The sequence below is a fragment of the Manis pentadactyla genome, chromosome 13 (assembly GCF_030020395.1).
Source record: "Manis pentadactyla isolate mManPen7 chromosome 13, mManPen7.hap1, whole genome shotgun sequence".
Taxonomy (NCBI): domain Eukaryota; kingdom Metazoa; phylum Chordata; class Mammalia; order Pholidota; family Manidae; genus Manis; species Manis pentadactyla.
Window position 1 is genome coordinate 23,286,767 of NC_080031.1, and position 23,668 is coordinate 23,310,434.

Below are 23,668 nucleotides of genomic sequence, written 5' to 3' on the forward strand. Positions count from 1 at the left end.
AGGAGTGCAGACCCCTGCACTCTCAAGTCTGAGAAAGCAAAGGCATAGATAGACTAACCGACTAACCTTCCACAATGCTTGGAATGCCCCTGCTAAAAGCTTTAGCTTCTTAACTGCACTTTGTAATACCAAAGCTCAGTATTTTTTCATGTATTGTCTCTCCAACTGGACTATAAAGAATCTTATCTTCACCTTTTATCCTATCAAATGACCCAGCATGGCTCTAGTCATGTTTCAAAGTTTGCAATAACTTCACTACATATATAGCTTCATTCACTTTGCTATTTTGAAATAGCTCCATAAAAACTGGTATGTTTTCCCAGGAAGGTAACTATTTTATGAAAGCAGTCTTAACACAGATAGGAAAACTAAATTTGTTTGGCCAGAGCCAATTCTCTCAAATCTGATGTTTTAGGGTCTCATCCTGGGAAAATGTAGATGCAGATGATGGTGGGCTCAACAACAGTCACCCAAGATGTCCATGTCACGATCCCTCTGAATACATTACTTCATGTGACAAAAGGGAATCTGGTATGTGATTCAGGACTTGAGACTATTCTGGCATCCTGGTGGACAAGTGACATCACCGTAAGGTCACTGTGAGAGGAAGCAAAAGGAGTAAGAGTGAAGGGTGAGGACGATACGCGACAGGCAGAGACTTGACACTGCACGTTTGGCTCTGAAGATGACGGAAGGGGCAAAGAGCCAAACAATGCAAGAAACACAGCTCAGAGACCAGAAAGGGCAAGGAGACTCTCACCACAGCCTTCAGGAGCTGGCCCTGCCCAGCGCCTTGACTTTACCCTAGTGAAATGTTTTGGATTTCTGTCCTCCATAACTGTAAGAGAATTAATTTGTGATATTTTAAGCCACTAGGTTTGTGATAATTTGTTACAGCAGCAATAGGAAACTAATACAAAGCTCTGGACAAGTTTTTATTGTGAAATATTGGATTTAGAAAAAAGTACAAAATGTCAAGTCAGATGTTTACAAGTACAGTATTTCAATAGTTTATACATGTGAACACCATAACAGGTTCACGGCAGAATGTATTTAGACCATACCATCTAAAAAGGACTGCAATATTCACAGGCTATTGATACATAAATAACTTGAGCCAAAATGACCCTCACTGGTCTAGTAGCTGAAAACAGGCTAAAAAGCACAATACAGCACACCATGGTATCTCCTTACAGGTCCACATTTAAAGAATATCAGCTTATTATGTCAACATACTACAGATCCAGGACTGGGACTCAATTACTAGTTTATACAATTGCAAAAAAAAAAAAAAATCAGTTATAAAATAAGGTCATGGAATAAAAAAGATATTTAATTAGGACTACGTACTGTGAAACCCCTAAATGGTTTAGCCTTGGAATTTACAAAGCTTAATTATTTAGACTGACTTTCAAGTTTTACTCTGTTACCTAAAAGGGGGGGAAGGGGCACCTTTCTGTTGTAGCAGCTCCAACAAGGTGTTAAGAATCAGTATTACAGTTTATTTTAAAACCATAATGACCACTGTGGATTGACAAATGGCTGTGAAACCAGAATATAAAACATTATAAATTTTAAAGGAAGGTAATGACTACCTTATTAATTTAGCAAATCCTCCAGACATTAAAATCTGTGTTAAAAAGGTAGTATCTATCATTCCTGGTACTAAATTTAAGAAATTTATTACATGAAAATCTCATAAAAATAAACTGATTTAATTTTTCCAAGTCTGACTGATACAATCTTTTGCTATCACTTCAAAAATTGCCCTAGATTATGTTTCAAATTGGACAAATTATTTGTATCACTTTATAATGAGTAACTTTAGGAATAATCTATTGTAACATGAGTCATGTTAAAAATAATTATTATAATCATCCTGTGGTCTGAGGAAAGACAGTCTTTGATGACATTCATAATCAATACCTGTTTAAAAACAAAATATTTAAAACTGATAAACTTAATAGTTTTCTCAAAAAAATTTATCCCTGCCCATAAATTCAAAAGAGAAGGAACTTCTGCTCTATAAGGTATTATGGAGCAATGCCTGAGGCTTTAAAATTGAACTGAAAGTCTGAACTGGCATTTAGTAAGTAGATCAATTTTATTACAGGCTGGAACCACTGGATCAAAATATAATTAGTTAATAACTTTACATAACCTATCTCATCCTACCTTAACCTTTTATAGATAATTTTAAAGACTCTGATATAATTTTCTTATAAATAGTGCCTGAATCTTAGATTCCAATTTATTCAAAGATAATCACATACTGATTTAAGTTATTTAATTTTTTCCAGATTTACTTTAAACTTACAAATTAAAAGTATGGTGTACATAAATATTAACTTAGATAACCACATATTATAGGGAAAGCAGATATACGGACCACTGCAGAAAAAGTATAAATTTTTAAAAATTTTTATAAAAGAAAAATAAAGCAAATACGTAACTCACAAAGTATGAACATGAAGCTGTAGGACATAAAAAATAAAATTATCAGAAGTGATTCAAAATTAAATCTTTGGGGAAGTATTTTCACATAATTCAATGAATTCAATGATCAACAGCTTCCCACATCACACAGAAACAAACCACAAAATCAACTGAAGTCTGTATGCATTATCAGTTCTTAATGCAACCTCAAACATTTTAGCAACTTTGATTTCCTTTTGAAATAGGCTTCTGTACATATGCATTTATATACAAACATTTATTAAACATGATTTTAAAACAAACTGTATGTACAAAAGATCAGCATTCCTATAAATAAAAACATTAGGTGGCAAAAAGGCACTTGTAAGTAAAAATCTACAGTTTTTACAAAACAAAACACATTTTAACTTGGATACTGTACAATAAAAACATTAATTCCTATACCAATAATGAAAATACTAGTTTACTAATGTTAATGATGTAACTTTTAAAAACATATTTACATATACTCTGAAATTCGTTTAATAAAAGCACCATGATTCTTTTCTAAATTCACGTTGATGCAAAGTAAAAACACAATTACTAAAAAACCAGTGTTCACCATTTTCGTTGTTTAAAAGCTTTTGTATTTATTTCTAAGTTGAAGTTTATCTGAAATTAGCAGAGTATAAAACAAAAAACAAAAAGAACCAAAAGCCCTGCTGTTTTGACTTCTTAAAACCATATCACTCCTATTATTGCATGTTTTGTTTTAGGAAGGGCACTACTCATGCACTCCTTTACAACTGTTTAATACTATTGCTGGCAAAAAGTTCCTGGATATCAAATAATTAAAAAGTTACTTCAAACCAGTTGAAGTTTTATCTCAATGTTTTACAACTTAAAAAATGCTGTATATCAGTTACAAAAGTGAATAGAAACACGCCAATTCACTTGGTGTGCAAAAATATTTTTCCACTACACAGAATTTAAGGGCTTTACAGAATCTTTTTTTTCAAATTTACATTTCCAGCAGAAACACTAAATGAGTAACTACTTTCTCAAGGGGATGTCAGTATGCTTCCGCTTTTGTCAAACTTTTTACCCTTTGACAAGGCTGCAACCTGTTTGAGTAGTTCTCTGTTTTTGGCCTGTGGGAGACAAAAACATTTACGATTAAAAATGTTTGAAATATTAAGTCATGCTGAAGAGCACTACTTATTTAATGCTATTCTTTTCACTTACAGAACAAGACTTAATTGAAACACAGAAAGATAACTCAAAGAGTTGGTATATTTATGTTCCTTTCTTTAACACTGGACATGTGGAAGAAAAATCCTACATTGGTTTCTATAGACTGGACCTCTTTGTAAATGTCAACATTAATATAATTGTTGCCATGGATATAAGTGGTTACAAAAAAGGCAACTTTAAGTGAATCCACTTAAAGAAGGTCAAAATTTTTAATGGAAAAAAAATGTTTGGCTCTTTATCTTAAAAACAAAAAATGAAAACTATGAAATTAAGTTTTATAATTAATAAGATCAAATGACTCAAGTGATGATTTGGGAGGAGTGTTTCCCAACAAACTGTGTAAAGTCTTTCACTTGATGTTTCCCTCTTTAAAAAACAAGAATAGCAAGAGGTCCTCTTTGCAAAAAAATTTAGACTTTATCACTTTGCCAAAGGGACTCCTTAAAGTTTAATGATACTCAAATATTTTTTTCGAAGCACCCATCAGAACTGCCCTTTCTGATCTTATTTTTGTTCTTTTAACTGCCATACACTCATTTGGTATTGGCTTTGATGTAATTTAAGCAGTCACACATCATCCCTATTTTCAGTTTCATGAAAGGCTGAATTTTTTTTTTCAAAGATTCAGAATTTCCCCTTGCTATCAATCTGAACTAAACTTACACTTCATTCAAATGTTCCATTCACCACTGACAAAGATACTGCCCTTGAGCCAGAAAAGCACTAGTGTTTAGTGAGGAGGAATGTGCAAGTGGGACCACTCACTGAATATTTTCATATTTTGATTGCTTTTGTCTCTTTATGCAATTTTTTAACTGTGGAAACACAGATAACAAGGACTGTCTATATACACAGTTTTGGAGTTTTGAGTCAAATGAGGTGTCCACAACAGTTTGGAACCTGAGTGCTGCTCTAAAAATAACAAACTTTTAAAAGATAGCCTTTGATTTATGTTTGAAAACCATTTTGCTTCACAGGTCTATTTTTTCTTACCCAGATAGACATTTTAGCCTCAGTGCTTCACCTAGTCTAGTTTTAGCCTTTGTATGGCAAGGTAACACCCTGCCTACACTGCCTGATGTCTTAAAGCAGCTCCATGAAATATAAACATTTTTCCAGGCTTTGTACTTCTGCTCCCCCACCCCTCCCTTATAACCTCTCCATAAGTACTTATGACCTCCAAAATGCAAATATTCCTAAAACTATCTTATATTTGCACATCATTTATGTTTGCATGATTAACAGGCATTTCTCTATTCAACAGATATTTAATAATTAAGGGTAATTAAGAATTTCAATTCCAAACTGAATTTCAATTTCAAATTAGAAAATCATCAAGAATTTAAAAGGATTTATTTTCTCATTAAAACTTAACAGAGAAACTCAAAGGACAAATCAATGAGAATGCCAGGTAGTTAGAAGTCAAGTGAGAACACTCATGATCAATCAGTCTATTTCTCAGTTGACCAGTCCTAGTCAATATGGTAGTTTTAAATTGCTTTCTTTTTATGGTTAGCTACATATTACTTAGTTTATAACTATAACAGATTCACTGCCTACAAGTAGCGATCTGAAGAGAAATTTAACATATAAATTAATGAGGGCATTAAAAAAGGCATGTCTGCAAATTTGCCTCAGAGAATCTCCATCAGATCTGTCAGTTGCACTTATACAAAAGGGCTTGTACTATAACACACCAATCATTAAAAAGATAATTAAAAAATTAACAAAACTAATGATTTGTTTCATTTGCTAATCATTAGTTAATCCTCATATATTCTCAGTCATCAAGAAATAAATTCAATAAGTTTATAATTTTCATATACTAAATATGAAATATAAGAACTGAAACGTTTTAGGTAATGAAAGTAGTTTTCCTCTTAATTCTTTAGCAGCTAATTTTCAACCTGTATTTATATACTAAGTCTCCTAATTACCCCACTAATAAATTCTTTAGCTGATAAAATATGTAAGAAAAAAAGCCTTTAAGAAAAATTAACAGCGCATCATTTGTTAAATGGAAACAAGTCCAAATTTGTCTTATTCTAATGTAGGTATAGTAAGAATATACTTCATAATACAATATTTAAATATATATGCATTTACATTTTTTAATACTAATACTTTTTTATTATGCACCCTGCAAAAATCAATTAAACTATTTAAAAATTCTTAAGCAAGTTAAAAATGTTAAGAAATGCTGGCCTAAAAGAAAAGAGTATCTGGATTAAGAATCACACAGATCCTGCTTCAAATCCTCACTCTGCTACTTATCTGCTACGCAACCTGAAGTCTAGTTTCTGATATGTACAACAGGAATTTTACAACCCACCAGAAAAGGAGTTGAAGGAACTAATCAAACATATCAAACAGCCTAACACAGTGGCTGGTACACAGTAGGCACTCAAACATTAGTTCCCTTCCCCTTTTATCAACTTCTAAATGGAAGATGACTTTTTAATTCAATATTTTTAAAATTTTAGAAAATTGGGGGTTTGGTGGGGTTTTGTTGGGTCTTTTTTTTTTTTTTTGGTATTTTGCACAATTTTTTCTTGTGATGCTCAGTGCTTATTCCTCAGATGTAATAGTTTACAATGTTTTGAGAACTACTGAGCAAGGTAAACTTTCTGTTACAAAGCTGTTTCGTATCACAAAAAGACAAGAAAAATAGTTAACTATGTTTCTTCACCTAGGTAGAGAACCTGCTAGTACATGGTTGCTAATGGGAATGCAGTTAAGACAGTGACAGAATGTCTGCAGAAAAAACAGACAATATAAGGAAGTGGTCTGATAACAAGGATGAAATATAAAACCTGAGTAACCTGTGGTGATAAGAGCAAAGGAGAAAGAGTAGTTATATCTGAGTCAGAAGATATATGTCCCTCCTGATTAGGTGAATACATGTTCATCTGTGCCATGGGAATACTATATAAGTCAAAGTGAATGTAAGCAGTCAGACAGACAGCCTATGTAAAACCATGTTGGAAATGCATATTTATATATATGTTAGTTACTATTCTACTACATGAAACTTCAGATACCAACCAAAAGGAGTAGTCCTAAGATACCAATCAGGCTAAGATTCAAAAAAGAGGTTCCCCCCGTGCTCGCAACTACAAAATAAAACAAACTGCACTTTTGAATGGTAAGAAGTACTAAGTTTTATATTTATGTATTGCTCACATTTTTCCTGTTACCTCATTCTGGATTTACTCCAGAGTTTTGGGTATATTACATGCAGCAGGTAGTCATTCAGAATTACTGAATGATAAAAATAAAAATATCATAAAACTAATAATTGCTGGTGAACAATAACATCCAAGCCCAATATATGATATGAGCAATCTCTCAGGACAGAGGGTAGATGGGCATGTCCATAAGTCACCATTTATTCAACAAATTACTTGAGTGCGTACTATATGCCAGGCTCTGTTCAAGGATTCTCTTCACAATTCCCTGTAAAAGTAAGATTAGCATTAAGATTAGGCAACCTGTATGTCAAATTTCAATGGGTTCCTAAATCCACTTTCCAATCTCACTGAATTTAAGCTACTTTCAAAGGAGTATGCAAAATATGTAACAAAAGTTAGGAATAGCAAGTATCCCTTGGTGTTACAAGTTAAAATCCTGTTACCCAAAAATATAATGTCAGAATATATAAATCAACAGAACATGTAATTAATTTAGTATGGTCTGATTTCTAAATTTGTGAAACTTTGGTGAGAAAAGGCTTAATTAAGGGAATAATCTGTATTCCTGCATATGCTCTCTATCTCTGCAAGCCCAACATCATATACCACCATCTTTGTGCCTATGGTGACTCCTGACTTCGCCGTTCAGTTGTTCTATATATTGAAGTCCTACTGAGTATTCTTTACAGCACTCTAAGGTTGACCTAGATAGCTAGAGGCTCCCTGCTGTGATATACAGGAGACCCCTACTTGGCACCTTGAATATCACAGTACAAAGGTCAAAGTGTACTCTTGCCTTGTATCAATGCATACAGCATAAAATTCCTCCACTATGAGGTCCCTGATAACTAGATTTGTACACTCTCTTCCCTTCCCATTATCTGGGAGGAAACAGGAAGAATGATTGCACAACATACTCAAGACCTTATTTTCACCTCACTTTCATGAATCTGATTTTTAATTTTTTTGCTTTTCATCCAATGATCAATTGAACATACTCCAACGATATGCTCCTCTGAAAATAGCACCTGAAGTTTAGGCAAAAGATGTCAGAATTACTAAATGGAATCCCCTATCAAGTTATTTCAAGCAATAACTTTTAATGGGAGAATTAAAAACTATTATAAAGTCAAAATTAAAACTGAAAATGTACCAAATACACATAAAACAGGTATCCAATACCAGTCTAAGACAATTAATACTATCAACCAAGTTAAGCCCTCCTTGCCTAACAGTTTATATAAATGTTATTTACCTGAAGTTGTTCCACAGTTTCTTTATGAGCTTTTTCCATACTGTTCATCTTTGTTCTCAAGTTTGACTCTTGATACTGAAAGTCTGCCTTCAGTTCAGTTAACTGAGAGATTTAAAAAAAAGGTATATGTGTATGTGTTTGTGCATGTACAATTTTATGCACATACACAAACATCATTTTAAATATTCTTCACAAAAAATTCACAGTTCATTATAGAAGTGGGAGGTGATAACCAGTTTCTGGGGCATTATAACATTTAGAATTTGTTTTTTGAAATGATGATAGTATAAAACTATACTGTCCTGTAATTTTAATGTTAAGATAATATTGAACTATTAGTATACCTGAGAAATTGCCTTTTTTTTGTTTCTTTTTAAAGATGGCTTTACTGAACACAGTTTGGCAACTGGCAGACCAACAGTAAAGCTTAATGGCTAATACTTGGGAAATGCTTCAATAAAAATGTACTTTACATTATAGATAAACAATGTGAACATTAAGACTGCCTTCAGGTTAAAATAATCTTTCCATGACAAAATAAAGTTTCACACTGGGCAAGTACAAGGAAGGTCTTATCAACGAAGAAATATGCAGCATTACTTTAAAATCTATGTCCAAAACTATGTATCCAATACCACCAAAGGTGTGAGGTAAGAAATGGAGAACAAAGCACAGATATACAACTAACATGGAATGAGAAGGAAAGGGAATTATTTGGATATTTTGGCTAGATTTAGAAAAATTTACCTGGTTTGAGGAAGCAAAGGCAGCTACATGACAATTTTTTCATAAATACCAATGACATTTATCAAGATACAAAGTCTCATGACTTCATACTGAAAAATAAGTTGGTATTATACAATTCCATTATCAGAACAATGTGAAGAAAGCTCCCGGTTATTTTTAAATGGTTTTCATTTTGCAAATTTTAAAGGTTTGCACGTTCTTTTTTGTAGCTATCTCGTAGCTATTAAACTGAATGATGTACCACAGCAGAAAAGAGGAACAAAGGAAGTCATGGTGTCTTATATTCTTATTTTCTGAGTAAAAGCCCTTGTCAAATTCAAAGAGTAACTGAATTCTGTTTTCTATATTACAAAGGAATTCCTGTTCTGAAATGCCAATTCATATCAGATCAGCTAAGATTCTTATCACTCCACTGTAAACTGCCTCCAGATTATGAATTTCTAGAAGGATCACATTTTATTTATTCATCTTTGTATTCTCACAATCTAGTATGTGGCTGGCTCTAGACACTGAATAAAGTGAAATAAATTCACAAAAATAACTGAGTTGACTTAGATTTACATTATAAAGAAAACTTACAAATATGTAGATATTTTAGGCTTACAACTATTGTTTTCCTTACAACACTAATTTCCATACCTATTAGTGTTTTTTACGGAAAAAGGGACACTAACAAAAGCAGAAAACTTTCAACTAACTGCACTAATACAGAATAGGAAAAAAAATAACCTAGTGAAGTCAAAATTCCACAATTCTACACTGCTTGGTTTTGGAATTATTGCTATTTTTTAGTAAAGATAGCATTCACTCAACTTTGAACTAGGTTAATTCTGATATACCTGCCTTTGTGCAATAGAAATGTCTAAATTTTTGTACATAAAATTTCCATAAAAGTTCATTAATTTAAAAAATTCTGTTAATAAAAGATATCCATAAAAGGTAAGACACAAGTATCCTATTTTTACCTTATGTTAACCCTCAACTTCACATACTTGAATTTGCTTCAACTAAGGTACAAATGTACCTTCAATTTAAACTTAAAAATAAATTTTAATCTACTAACCATCAAGGTACAGGAAAATGGAACATAGGTGTTCAATGCCAGAAGTGAGAGCGGGCTGAGTCTCAAGGAGGACTATGAATAAATACTGAGATAGGTGATTCATATACATATTTATGTATTGTCCATGGTTTTAATAAAAGTAATGTTTTTAATGCTTTCCTATTGCCTTATGCAGTGTTTAAAACAGGTCAAACCAGAGAATCCAGGACATGAAAAGTACAAAGGTCAGTTCTCCCCTCAAAAATGACCAAACATCAGTAATGGCAGCTATGAGCACTTACACATCAGGAGCTACAGTACTTTACATTTGCATCTAATCACAGCAATCACCCTATTAAATGGCATTAATACCATCATTTTTTAAGTGAGAAAACTGAGGTCCAAAGAGGTGAAAAGCATTCTGTTCAAGTTCATACAGAAAGTGTTAAAGCTTTTCACTAAATGTATCTGATATTCCTTGGTTTAAATGATAAAATCCCAATTAAGTATATTTACTCCCTACAAAGTGATTTTAGATAAAGACACCTACTGCTAATCACTGACTACCACACAGGAAATTCCCATAGCATTACTTTTTGCCAGTTACTTGACCTGGACTGAAATAAACACAGTTGGTAAGTCAATGACGATATTCAATTCCTTCCTCAAATCACAAGAATTCACATAATATTCTATTTACATCTTATTTTCAAATTAAGGCACTAGACCTATTTTTAAATGACAGGCTTTCTGAAAACTAATATTCAGAAATTATTACAATTCTAATTAGTTCTCAATTAATTTTTAGAACCAAAATTCTGAAAGACCATTTTTCCTATCTTCTTTAGATGGGTCAGATTCCAATTTGGGTTTTATAATGTCTTATAAGAATTACACACAACAAAAATTACTAATTTATTAAAGAAAGGCCAATAAAATTTGCAAATATCAAGTAAAATTCCAGATGTAAATCTTACCAGGCTTCAGTGAACCATGTTCTTACCTTTTTATCTTTCTCTAAAATAGTCTGATCTCTCTGTTGTAAAAGACGTTTAAGTGACATCACTTCTTCTTTCAGTTGACTTATAAGGACAAAATTGTCTGTTCCCCCACTATCTGCTGACTGATTTATAGAGCTACTAAAAAGAAAAGAACAAAAAACAGTTAAATGAAATAGAAGGAAAATTAGCAGGTGTTCAAATTGCATAAATTAGACAATTCCACAAACATCCTTAAGGCTAATGCAAAAAAATATGTACCTGACAGAAATGGATGCAACTGGCAAATTACCTTACTAATGGCACACATTACATACACCTGCAGAAATATAATTCAGTATTAGCTTTTAGGGGGTCAATACTTCTAGTGTAAAGCAATAGGCAGCCAATTTGTACAGTAACATCAGCAAACTTTTGGCTAATGAACTAAAACAAAGTCACGCTCATAATACTTTAAATCTAAAAACATTTTCCAAGCAGGTCAATTTAAAGCATCACAATTAGATTTGTGTTTCACTGATGAATAATTAAAATAGAATGTTCTCTATTCAGATTTATTTTCCTTTTTCAAAACCCTTATTTATTCCCAAACAGAACAACATAGTTCAGTGCCACTTTCTTATTGCTAAAATTAAGTTAAAAATTTACTGATTATATTTACTTTTCTAGGTTAACTCAAAGAAGTCAATGTAGAAGATACATGTTTCCATTTTTTACCTAGTAATAATTGGCAATCAACCACAACTGCTCAACTGAATTGAATTTTCACAGCACTAAAAGAATTCATTTTTACCTATCTCCATTAGATGGCTTAGATTCCAATTTGGGCTTTTTCTTTGGAGTTTCATTCTGAATTACTGCAGAGGATTTATGGCTGAAACCAAACAATAATAAGAATAATTAGAGTAAAAAGGGCAGAGGCACCAAGTGACAAGTTCTTCTTCTCCTAAAGTATGACCGATCATCATTGATCTTTTTTTTTTTAAAGCCTAAATAACAAAGTTAAAGAGAAGTCACGTTTTAAAAAATGCATTTTAAAATACTTCAGAAAATGTGTTAACATATTTACCTCTGTTTCCACAGTCCCTGCTCTTGTTCTGGACTCAGACTGCTGATTCTGAAAAATACATAAATGACATCTAATAACATTTATTTAATACATCTACATTTAACGGCATTCTTCCTAATGGAATCAAATTATTTATGTTTTTCATCTTTCAGAGAAAGGCATATTCAATTAAATTTCAGACTAAGCTAATATATATTGACTAAATCATATTCTATTGAGATAAATTCTAATCAAATGACTACTAACCATCTTAAGTTTCTTAAGAAAGGTATGATGATAGGGACTGAATTTTCTATTTTAACCAGGACTCATATAAGTCAATTTAGTATTGTCCTAAGGGCTAAAGTATATGAGCATGAAAACCACCAAAACAAGGTTCTATAGTTATAAAGTCTGAGAACCATCATACTTAGGCTGTCTTTACAATTTCAAACAGAAAATGTATCTTTAAAGTTATGGCTTTCCTAATTACCCTATTTGGAAATGCTTCCTTCTGAGCAGCTCAAGTTACTCAGAATAGTGTGTCAAGTTAAATCAGGAAATACCTTGTTTCTTTTCTCATTTTTCTAAGAACCGCCTCCAAAGTCTCTAGATTTTTCTCTAGTCAGTACTCTGGAGAAGTCATGCTGAAAATCTTGGGAAATTTCATAGTAACAACTAATTTTGCTCTTAGAGTACTATAGTACTACTTCTTTTCAATTACATGCCACAATACTAAAAACACTTTATGATTCACTATGAATCCTACATACCACTTTTCTCCTATACTTGAACACTGGCCAGTCCTTTACGACCCCATGGTTTATCAACTCAACATGTATAAAGCACCTCCTATGCACCAGACACTATGTGTTTATGTACAATATAAGTGATATTAGAAGACCTGGGCCTTTTGCCAGTTACTTAAAATCTCTAAGACTCAGTTCTCATCTGTAAAAATGGGTACAATGCATACCTATAGGCACATGAGGATTTAAATGAGTTATGAATATAAAAGCACTTAGTATAATACCAGCATATACATAATATACAGAAATACGCACGTTTGTGTCTGTGTATAAAATTTATCATTCTTTAGCTGTATAAGTATTTTAAGTGAAAGTTAAAAACAGAGTATGTTCTCGTGAATAAGCTGTAAATAAATACCAAGTTGGGAAAACAATTCTGTAGTTCTATGATCCTGAGTTAATTCTTTACTTGAGGCAATCAATGGCAACCTACGGAGGAATTTGGTTGCCATTTTCTCCCTTTACGAATTTATTATCAGCATTAGCAAGCCACATAATCACACATGAATAGCAATATCCAGAACAGTCACATTAATAATGATTTAACAGAAACACTTGGAATTCTTGTCTTGCTTTCCGAGATGGGCCACTCCTAGATTCAGAATGCCCTGCGTTCCTTCCCTCCCCATCCTCCCATCACTATGTATGACAGTATATATGCCCCTTATAACTGTTCTAATCTACTGAACTTGAGATAGTACCCCACACCAGGCTGCCTACTTGTCAAATGATCTTTATCTACCAAATACAAAACAGTATTTGTATTTAAGTAATCAGAAGGGGAAAATTAAATGTTATCATCCTCTGTGCCTTTACTTTTGAAACCTGTATTCTCTCAAAAGACTAAGTTACTGTCACAGAATTTAATCTTTATAAACATCCTAAGTGTGTCCTTTCACTTCATGCTAAGACAAATTTATCTATAAAGGACAGGGGAAAGGGACATTTCAGCTGAGTCTTAACAGTAGGTCTGATAAATAACATTATGGTAGTTATTATGTCATATTTTTTCTTAAACAAGGAAGATTCATGTTTTGTTCCTTTGGATATAAAGGCCACAGCATTTCTTCAAAATTGCCAGATTAGAAGTCACTATAGTCATTATGCGGTCTACCACTGTTACATCCAGAAAGCACTACAACACCAGAAAGCAACTGGAAAAATTGCTACTTACGTCAACAATATCAATGCCTTAATAAAAACCAATAATCTTGTGCATGCCTACAATTTAGAGTCAAATCTTATTAATTACACAGACTACGTTATATTCCAAAGATACCATTATGTGGTCCTAAATGTGATAGGCATCAGTTTTATATAAATGAAGTTATGTTTTTACTATCTGCAACGTTAAAGACTCATAGAGAAATTTGGGGGAAAATGACTATGAATTTTTCTGAAAATCAGTGTGTATCATGTCTCTTTTCTCCCTTTTGTGTTTTAATATTCTTGATTTTTCCATTAAGACTAAAACCACACTTAAGAAAACCTTCCCCACAGGGCACTTTAAAAATCAAGTCATTGTTTATATTTGAATAAGGTTTCTATGTGTTTTTAGAAAGCAGCAAAGTACCAAGAGTTAAAAAGAATATTTCTCACACTTTTGGAACCTTCAAGATCTAAAATGCCCCCAACATGATCACAAGTGGTAATGTCATAATCTGTTCTTCAGAAATACTGCATGGGCATTTCCTAGTAACTGGTTTAAATTTGTTTTAACTAAAACAAATTAATGATAACTCAGGTAAATATAATTTTAAAAGTAAAAATCCTAATAATTATTTTTAAAAAAAGGATAGTGAGGCTTTTGATAACATAAATCAACGACTTATTAGTTAACTCTGAGGTACTTGTATTTTGATTTCATGATATGATCATAATTTTACATAGTAGTTGCTTAAATGTCCTATCTTTACTATTATGGTAAACAGCTAAACACACTCCATGAGTATAATTTTATACACTGAATAAAGTGGGAAAACAGCCTTAGACATTCAGGAAGCTTACCTTGTGCAATGTAAACTAGTCTAGCACATAGTATTTGCAAAAAGTTAAAACAACATATGGCACTAAAATGCCAAGAAAGATTTTAGAAAACATGATTTCGAAGTACTTACTTGTGATGACTACTGCTGTGGCGATGGTGATGGTGGTGGTGGTGGTGGTGGTGTTTTGAATGATGCTGGTCTTTCTCAGTAAGAGATGAAGAAGATGAGTTTGAATGTGAAGATCCCAGGCTCTTCCTTTGCTCTTTGGTCTTCTGTAAAACCCTCTTGTATGACAAAGTGCAGAGCCAGCATAACAGCTTTCCATCAACCTTTATTAAGAAAATGTTTGCATTAGATTAAATGTACCTGTAAACTGGCTGTAAGATACTCTAATCAGATAAACTGTTCAATTTCTAGCTATTTTTCTCTCACACACTCACACTCATAAACTCATACACACAGATTCTTGTAAAATGAAAGTAAAATTAGAATTTTCTGAAACTTGGGAAAATGCTTGTTTGGAGGATCATGAAACTAATGAGAATGACATGGACTTCTGGTTTTGAGGCATTTTTAATTTGGAGAAAGTTATTTTATTACTAAAAAATTAAGCATAAGTTGATGATACACTTCAAAGAAATCTTATCTAAGCATGAGCCTGAATTCTTAAATCACTGTCTAATTACTAAAATGACAAAGCATTTTCCAACATAGTAAAAACTACCAATCTTTTTAAAAAAGGAGAGCTTGAATGACATATACAGTTGATTTTCACTATTCACAGGTTTCATATTTACAAATTTACTACCTACTTGCTAAAATTTATTTGTAACCCAAAAATCAACTTGCACACTTCCATGATCATTCACCAACCAGCACAAAGCAGCAAAATATTTGCAAAGCCAGACAACTAATGTTCCCAGCTGAGGTCACACAAGTGGTGCTCCACTGCCTTCTTCTTTCAGCTCTCATCCTGTAAACAAGTGTCCTTTTCAGTCTATTTAGTGCCATACTTTTTGCATTGTGTGCTTTTTTTTTGGTGATTTCACTGTTTGAAACGGTTCCCAAATGTAGTGTGCTGAAGTGATGTATATAGTGAGTGTTCCTAAGAGCAAGAAGACTGTGATGTACCTTATGTAGAAAATTCATGTATTAGATAAGAGTTCAGGCAGTTTTGGTGCTGCTTGCCATGAGTTCAATTTAATTAATCAACAATATATATTAAGGTGTTTTTAAACAGAAACACATATAAAGCAAAACAAGATCATGTATTGATCAGTTGATCACCATGTCGTGACCAGAGCCAGGAACCTAATCCTGTACTGCCATTGGGAGCAGTGGTTCAGTTTCATTGATATGTGCTCAAAGCAACTTTACCATGAGTAACAAAAATCAACTGTATGTTTGTGAAAGCATACATACAGAGTATGTATGTATGCTTTCACATACTCTGTGTCACAAAGAGACTTCTTCCCAACATTAAGACTAAACCTCTAAAAATAAAGTTTCTGTCTTCTACTTGTTCACACAGGAAGTGCTGGAGGGACATGCCTTACAACTAAGGTATGTATATTTCTGTGGGGGTTCCTGGGAGATAACCCTCAAAGAGACAGTCATCCTCTAATCAACTGAAACTGATAGACAACAGCAGGTTCGTGTGAATACTGATCAGCAGAGGAATGCCACAGGCAGACATATACTTTTTAAGTCACAACAGGTAAAGAAAAACACATAGTGGTTTAAAATATAAGCCCTAAATTAAAAGGCAAAGACTACTTTGAATTTTATGTGCTAATATGCCATCAGGTATTTTTTCACACCAGCAACTTCATGTAACCAGCAAAAGGTAACTGGCTGAAAGGATTTAAAAGCAGTAATTCTCACAAACCAAATGCTGGATAATCAAAAATTACAGAATAACCATCACAGAGTATTTCTTATGATATAATAATCTCAGCTGATCAACATGAATCTACATATGATGCACTCAAGGAAAAGATGCACTGTTCTAGCACTTTCACCTGCTTTCAGGAACCCAAGGAAGTCATCAAGTCTCAGTGGTGTATTAATTGTAACTTCCAACTTGTTTGGGTGTTTACTTTCCAGATGTCATAACATAAATAAAACCTACCTTTCTTCTTCCTTCCTCCTTCCGATCAAAAGCACATTGTTGTTTGCACTGTTCACAGGTCTGAGGTGGTCCATATTTTTTTTCTGAATTTGTACAACGCTGACACTTTGTACCAATAAACGCTGCAATTATGTTACAGTACTGACAAGGTTTAGGCTGAAAAAAGATAATATATTTTCTTTAATTGAGATTTATAAATATTAAAAAACTTGCTCTATAAAATATACCTAGTGTACAGATATTTCTGGGATTAATTAAGGAAATTAATAGGTAAAAAAATTTTGTTAAGCATGCTGCCCTGCTATATTCAGTGACAATTATCATGTTCCTATTTATTTACTAATTTTTATCTTGAGTCATGAAACTTTTTTAAGCATAAAATAAAATCATGAGAAATGTTTATGATTTGCATAGTATGTTATATAATATAAACACTACATATGAAAAAGGTCTCAAAATTAAAATAAAGGTACGCAGCAATGGTAGAAAAGGTTCATGTATCCAGTATTTGGGGGAATGAACTTCTATTAATTTAATATCCTGGTTAGCTTAATTACTGTATAATTTTTCAAAAAACATCTAACAACTTTTCATCACATACAAGTTTAGATAAAGATACGTATACTATAGGTGAGTTTTTAACTTAAAAAAAATTGGCATTAAGCATATTCCACGCAAACTATAACAAACATACCTTGACATTTTCTGACATTCAAGACAATTCACGATTTTATGAAGCCTTTAGGCCAGCATTCTGACTAATCATGACTGTAACATAGCAATGACTATAATATACACGCAAGAAAAGAACTTGTAATAGTATAATGTTGTGAGTTTTGTGAATGCCTGAATTGTGCTCTTATATAAAACTGCTAAAAGTCTGAAGAAGGGGAAAAAGTATAGTTATGCAAACTTTATGGATTATTAGGCACTCCATAACCAGGAGTTTGTTATACTTGAATCTTTAAAGAACAAAATCATAAATTTCATAGTAAAATTTCAATGTATATAAAACATGACAATGTAACTGTTTTTAAATGCTGTCATCTTCCCATGAGACTGTCTATAGAAAACTTTTCCTGAAACATTTTGATATGTTGAAATATTTAAGAAAGTAGCAACACATATATATATATATATTTTTTTTTAGGAGAGCAAGGTATAGGCTTTTATTTAGAGATACAGTGAAAGGACAGAGTTCCCGGCTCACACCAGGAGGGGACAAGAGAGTCCCAATACATATTTTTTTAAAAGGCTCAGATTAACTGACCAGTAACAACATGAAATGAAAATATGAGTCATACTTACTGTGCCAAATTGCTTCACATTTTGAGCACACTTCTTACAAATTGTGTTAGTTTTGCTGAAAAGTAAATTGTATGAAGATGATCAAATTTACGTAGCTTTCTGAATTAGTACAATGTTGAATTAAAACAAATTGTCAAACAGTACTATTCTTTTGCTTTAATAGTACTTAAAACTTACTCTAATACAGACCAAGGATTTAAAAAATAAAATAAGGCTCTTTTGAGGGTTATATATTATCCAAAGTTACTCCACTTTCACTAACTTACATGTTTTCATATTTTCATTGTGTATTTTTTGGTAAAAGATACAGAAGAAAAATTTCCTGTTTCCTACCTAGTTCCAAAATCTTCATTTACACTCGCCACTATTTACACACAGCATACCTAACCTTCCACTACACCTTCTCCCCTATTACGTTCCCATACTTACGAAGAAACTATTGTTCTCTTACTCTTACTCTTTTGTGTGTACTCTGGTTTTCTAACAGGAATTGCCCTGTTAAAACTGCTTCCACAGGTAACAAGTTACTAGATTTCACTCTGGGAAGGTAACTGGTAACATTATAGACCTTTCCTCTGGTGCATGTCATCACTAACATTTTGACATTTTTAATAGCTTAATGGTAACTTTATATTTGCATTTTTCATTAGCAAGGCTGTACAGTTCCCATATAACAACTCATTCTTTATTTCCTCATGTTTAAACTGAAGGGTAGCTGTAAGATAACCATTAACTTTTCACCCACTACATATAAAAGGTTTACAACTTAAAATTTAAGAAGCTAAACCGTTTAAAAAAAATTTTTTTAATACAAATATGGGATTACAACCCCCAAGTATTCCTTACAGACAGTACTTTGTCTTTAACAACCAAAAACTGTTAAGTATACAAACCTCTCCTGTTGAAATTCTGATCTGCAGTATGTACATTTTACAATAGGATGAGCAATCCGACATTCCTGTAATAAGACAATATGTTAGTGTCTATCTGAAGTCCCAAATTTCACTTTTCTGGTAGAAAATTATTACCCAACCTAGTCGAATGTCTGAAACATCACTAAAACCTATCCCCAAACGTAGACAATTGTGTGATTTACAGTATAAACGGCCAATTACAGCATTATTCCTTAGGGAAGGCATAGGTGTCTTTGTCTTTATTAAACGTGAGGTGTATGCTACGCATAAACTAAGAAAGCTGTCAGGTTCGATTTCAAGGATTGGTTAAATGTGAAACACTTAATATTTTGCACCGTTGCTCACAGACAGCATCCCGGCTTTAACGGGATGGGAGGAGCTCCAAATCATAGAGCATTCTGTTCCCAGGCCAGTCGCTTCGCTTTTCTGGACAGGGAAGAAGGATGCCATCAGCTTTGCGGCTTCAGGTTCCTAGCAAGAAAGTGCAAAAACCGTCCCCTGCCTCCCGGTGGAAGGAGAGGACAGACCAGGCAGAAGAAAATAGAGATGAAAACATCTCCACCCCAGGATCTCTGCGGCACAGACCGACGGCTGCCTCACTCAGCTCCACCCGAGACCCCTGAACCTTGTCGGGGCCCGGCCCCCTCGTGCGCCACCTGGAAGAGGACGAGGTTCTGTCTTCACCTCAGGGGCCTGCCCCAGCTAATGCTCAGGCCCTCGGACCAAGGGGTTCCCCCTGGTGAGGGGCCGGAGCTCCAGACCCCGACAGCGCCGGTTGAGAGAGCGGGGCCACGGCCGAGCACACCCCGCCCGCCCGCCGCCCGGCGCCCACGGACCTTGCAGAGCTGCTGGCCCTGGGAGAGCTCCTCGAAGGGGTAGCGCTGGGTGCACTTGGTGCAGGCGTACAGGGCCGAGGCCGCCATCCTGCTCCGCGGGCTCCTCCGCCGCCGCCGCCGCCGCCCGCTCCGAGGCGGGGCCCCGCGGGGAGCTCGGGCGCCGCCGCCACCGGGCCGCGGGCCCCTCCTCCCCCTCCCCGTGCCTGGCGCCCGCCGGGGCCGCGCCGTCTCCCTCCGCCTCCGCGTCCCCCACGGCCCGCCCAACGATGCAGTCCCAGCCGCTCCCGCTCGCGGCCCGACAGCGGCGGAGGGAGACGAAGCGGAGAGTTGGTTGCGATTTAGCTGCGCGGCGCCGGATCCGCTTCCTCCTCGGCCTCCCTTCTCCGCCGATGATTGGCTGAAGAGGCCGCGCGTCACCTGGACGCCCCTCCCAGCCCCAGCCCGGCTGCGCACAGAGCGCCCACAAAGGGAGGCAGCGGCCGGCCAATAGCGGCACGGCGCTCTCGGCGCGCGAAGCCGGCCTTAAGCTGGCCCCGCCCCAGGCCCCTGCGGGCCGTTTCTGGCGTCCGGCCTCAGGTGTGGGCGCGAGCTGCCCGATCCAATTGGACAAGCGTCCGCGAAGGTTTGCCCGCTCCTACTTTTTTTTTTTTTTAACTTGACTTGTATCGCCAATTACTAAGCCCCTCCTAATTCTATTTCTTATTGGCTGAAAAGTCAGTACTTCACCAAAGAGAGGCGTCCTCTGGTCAAGCTCATGCTCTGGCGTTTTGTCCGAGGAAACGGATGGAGTGTTTGAACTTAGCATCTGTTTTTATTCTATTTCAGTCATTCGCCTCAGCCGTTCCTGGAGACGACAAAGCCCCCCGCCCGCCGGATAATCCGTCAGGTCCGCCTGTCACCCCACCGATTTCAGCGCCTGCCTCCCCGCTCCGCGCCGCCTTGTGACGTCACCAAGGAGCGGCGTATTCACGCCTACCGAAGACGCCCCTTTTCTGATTCTGATTGGCTGTTCAGGACGTCCGTTAAGAAGTGTGGTCACTCTGCGAGTGCGCACTGAGCGTGGGCGTCTCCGCAGGGGTGTACAGCAGGCTTTCGAGGCCAGGTACCAGTGCTCCGGCCCCTCCATCTGGGCTCAGCTCGGCTTGGCTCAGGGTCGCTCCTGGCGGGCGGCGCTCTGCAATCTTGAGAAGTGCGAGAACCCGGCCCGTCCGAGGCTGCGGAGATCCGCTGCTCAGGCAGGAAGATGGCGGCTGCGTCTGTCCCTGCCACCTCTGGTTCTCAGTTCTCGGTAAGAAGCGGCTCGCGTTCGAGGAGGCCGCGGGTAGGTTCTATTGCCTCTGCGTCTCCTCGCCCTCCGGAGAGCTCTTGGCCGAGCGGGGAGCGGCGGGGGACGCCTATGGCTCCCGCTCTTCGGGCAGGCCGCCCCTCCCATTGGAACCGGCTTGGCTGGTGTCCGCCCCCGCCGTCCCCTCCTCGCCTTCCGGCCTGGCTGTGCCGGCCACACGCTGCGGGGCCTCGACGGGCTGGCGGCGCCCGCACTGTGGCGGCGGGTACGCAGAGCCGCTGTGAGCAGATGGGTCTAACGACCCTTCTTGGAAGCTGAGACCCGGTAGGGGCGCGCTGACCGGCTTCCCAGGCAGCTAGCGAGTAGTCCGCGGTCCGGAGTGCAGGGTAGTCGATGCTAATGCTGACGCCTTTTGCTTGCAGTGCCTCCTCGTCCTCTTCGTAGCTTTGTTCTGGGCTTATCCTGTCCAGACCGCGCGCTTTCCACGTCCCCCTGTGACGGCGCCGTGTAAATGCCGTTTTAGAGAGGCAGGAGAGAAGCTGCCATTTAATGTTGTTTTCGCCTCCGCAAGGGCCTCCAGCCAGTTTAAGTCACTAATACTTGGGGAATTGGGTTTTCGAAGGCTTAGCGTTTTAGGAATCGCCTCATTGGGAATTGACGGTAAATAGCAAATAAGAGGATGCTCAAATTAGAATCATTATCTCTTCATTTAGCAAATGCTGAGTGCTTGGCATACTTTTAGGCTCCATAATTACACAGACGGATAGGATAGAATCCCTGCTTTGAAGGAGCAAAGCACTGAAGAGAAACTACACGTGATTAAATTATTATGCAGATTATTATGCAGTGCAGTTTGGTAAATGCTACCGTACTGAAATAACCTAGAGAGTGTTTAGCAGTGCCTGGTAGGCCAGAAGGGCAGGTGAACTAGCTGGGTGATACCGCAATTGTGTTCCTGTCTCAGAAACAGGAAAAAACACAACAGGCATTTGGGGATATGCTCCAAAACAGTAATTGCTTTTAGGAAACCTGAAATAATTTGGAACGAGCAGAGGTAGTGTGGAGGTATAGTTTGTATTAGATGGATTGTAGAAGAGGTACTGTGATACTGGGATGAGGTCAATCCTACTTAGTTAGTCCTTAGGTAGCCTGGACAGAAATTCCATACAGTGTTTAATAGGAAACTGTACATATATTTATGTGCTAAGCTTAACTTCAAGTGGATTCTGAGTATCAAGAGTACATTAAGAATATCTAATATGCTACGAATCAAAGTTTAAAAACTTGAATTAACTTTACCTACTACTACAAATATCTAATTTGGAAGTCGCTCAAAACAAAAATGACTAAATTTAGTTGACGGTGTATAAGAAATAGCCCTGCTTGGACACTCAAGTTGCCCAGCCAGTAATAAAGACTGGCATTTCCAACAATTTAAAAAGCACATCAGTTTTAAGAGCTAATCGTAAAATGAGACAACACAAAAAGACCTATTTTAAAAGTACAACAGGAACTTAGAAGGCAATTCATACGTATTACATGTTGACTGAGCTAGCTGTATTAAAGAGAAAATTGTATGAGGCCAGGATTTTTAACAGGTGGATCATGAATAACAGTCTTTAGGAAGTGTTGTCATGGAAATCTCAAATGTGAACAAAGGAAGTAGATGGTACATTTGAATTAAGTATTCTTTTGGTGAAGCAGCAGCCAAAAGAGTAACTAGAGCAGGTAACATTTATTGATTGCTGTTTGGCAACTCACTAGTGAGGAGCTTTAGGAAAACATCTATGATTGGGCGTAGAGATATTAAACAAAAAGTACAAGCAGCATAATGTTGAAACAAAAGAGTGTCTTTCCTCCTGGGCCTTTTTTATTTTCCCCAGTAACCATGGCCAACACGCTTATGTGACTTTGGACTTAATAACCAATCTCCTGATAGGTGTCGCTGACTTTTTAGCCAGGCCCTTTAACCAACGTGCTCCATATTTAGTTCTCTTAAAAATGTTTTACGAATGTGTCATGGATTTTAAAACATCAAGTATACGAAATACCTGTTTATGACAGTAGTAAAATGGACACCTTCATGCCCTTCTTGCGAATTCCAGTTTCTTGGTTTCTCACACGCACATCCGCCGCTTTGAGATTGTGATACATGCTTAGACTGTGCTGTCTGGTAGTCATTTACAAAAGTGTAAAACAATGCCACTCTTTTCACTAAATTTTTGGGGTGATATAGTTATTTTTCACTCAGAAATTACATTTATAACATTATGGGTTTATTGTCTTTAGATCAGTAAATATCTTTAAATTTTCTGTTTTAATTTTTAATATGATAAATGTCAGTAGATACAACCCACATAAGCAGAAGCTCTTTGGGGTCTTCAGTAATTTTTAGGAGTTTAAAGGGGTACTGGGACCAAAATATTTGAGAAGGGCAGCTCTAGAAT

At 36.3% G+C, this 23,668-nt stretch overlaps 2 protein-coding genes across 10 annotated transcripts in view; one reads left to right on the top strand and one right to left on the bottom strand.

The window, feature by feature from the left end:
- Positions 1–922: 922 nt before the first annotated feature.
- FAM76B (family with sequence similarity 76 member B) lies at positions 923–20,168 on the bottom strand. 8 transcript variants are annotated; one of them, XM_057490867.1, is made up of 12 exons: positions 19,937–20,062; positions 19,446–19,756; positions 19,080–19,144; positions 18,187–18,241; positions 16,879–17,034; positions 14,877–15,076; positions 11,972–12,019; positions 11,696–11,776; positions 10,908–11,043; positions 8,116–8,217; positions 7,086–7,125; positions 3,573–6,491 (listed from the first exon to the last, which is right to left on the bottom strand). In XM_057490867.1, exons 2-12 carry the CDS (start codon positions 19,548–19,550, stop codon positions 6,355–6,357), a joined length of 1,125 nt encoding a protein of 374 aa, XP_057346850.1. In that variant the 5' UTR covers positions 19,551–19,756; positions 19,937–20,062; the 3' UTR covers positions 3,573–6,354. The 8 variants fall into 8 exon arrangements, with proteins under 8 accessions (XP_036780013.2, XP_036780015.2, XP_036780014.2 ...); XM_036924118.2 differs by lacking the exon at positions 3,573–6,491 and adding an exon at positions 923–3,566 and having other exon boundaries at positions 19,446–20,077; XM_057490869.1 differs by lacking the exon at positions 19,446–19,756 and having other exon boundaries at positions 19,937–20,168.
- A 370-nt stretch (positions 20,169–20,538) lies between these two features.
- The window catches only part of CEP57 (centrosomal protein 57), a 58,801-nt gene continuing 55,671 nt past the window's right edge, over positions 20,539–23,668 (top strand). Inside the window, exon 1 of one of the 2 annotated variants that reach the window (XM_057490865.1) lies at positions 20,539–21,224. In XM_057490865.1, the coding sequence (XP_057346848.1) occupies positions 21,180–21,224 (45 nt within the window). In that variant the 5' untranslated portion in view covers positions 20,539–21,179. Of the gene's footprint in view, positions 21,225–21,273; positions 21,546–23,668 lie in introns of those variants that run through there. The other variant, XM_057490866.1, reaches the window with a different exon arrangement.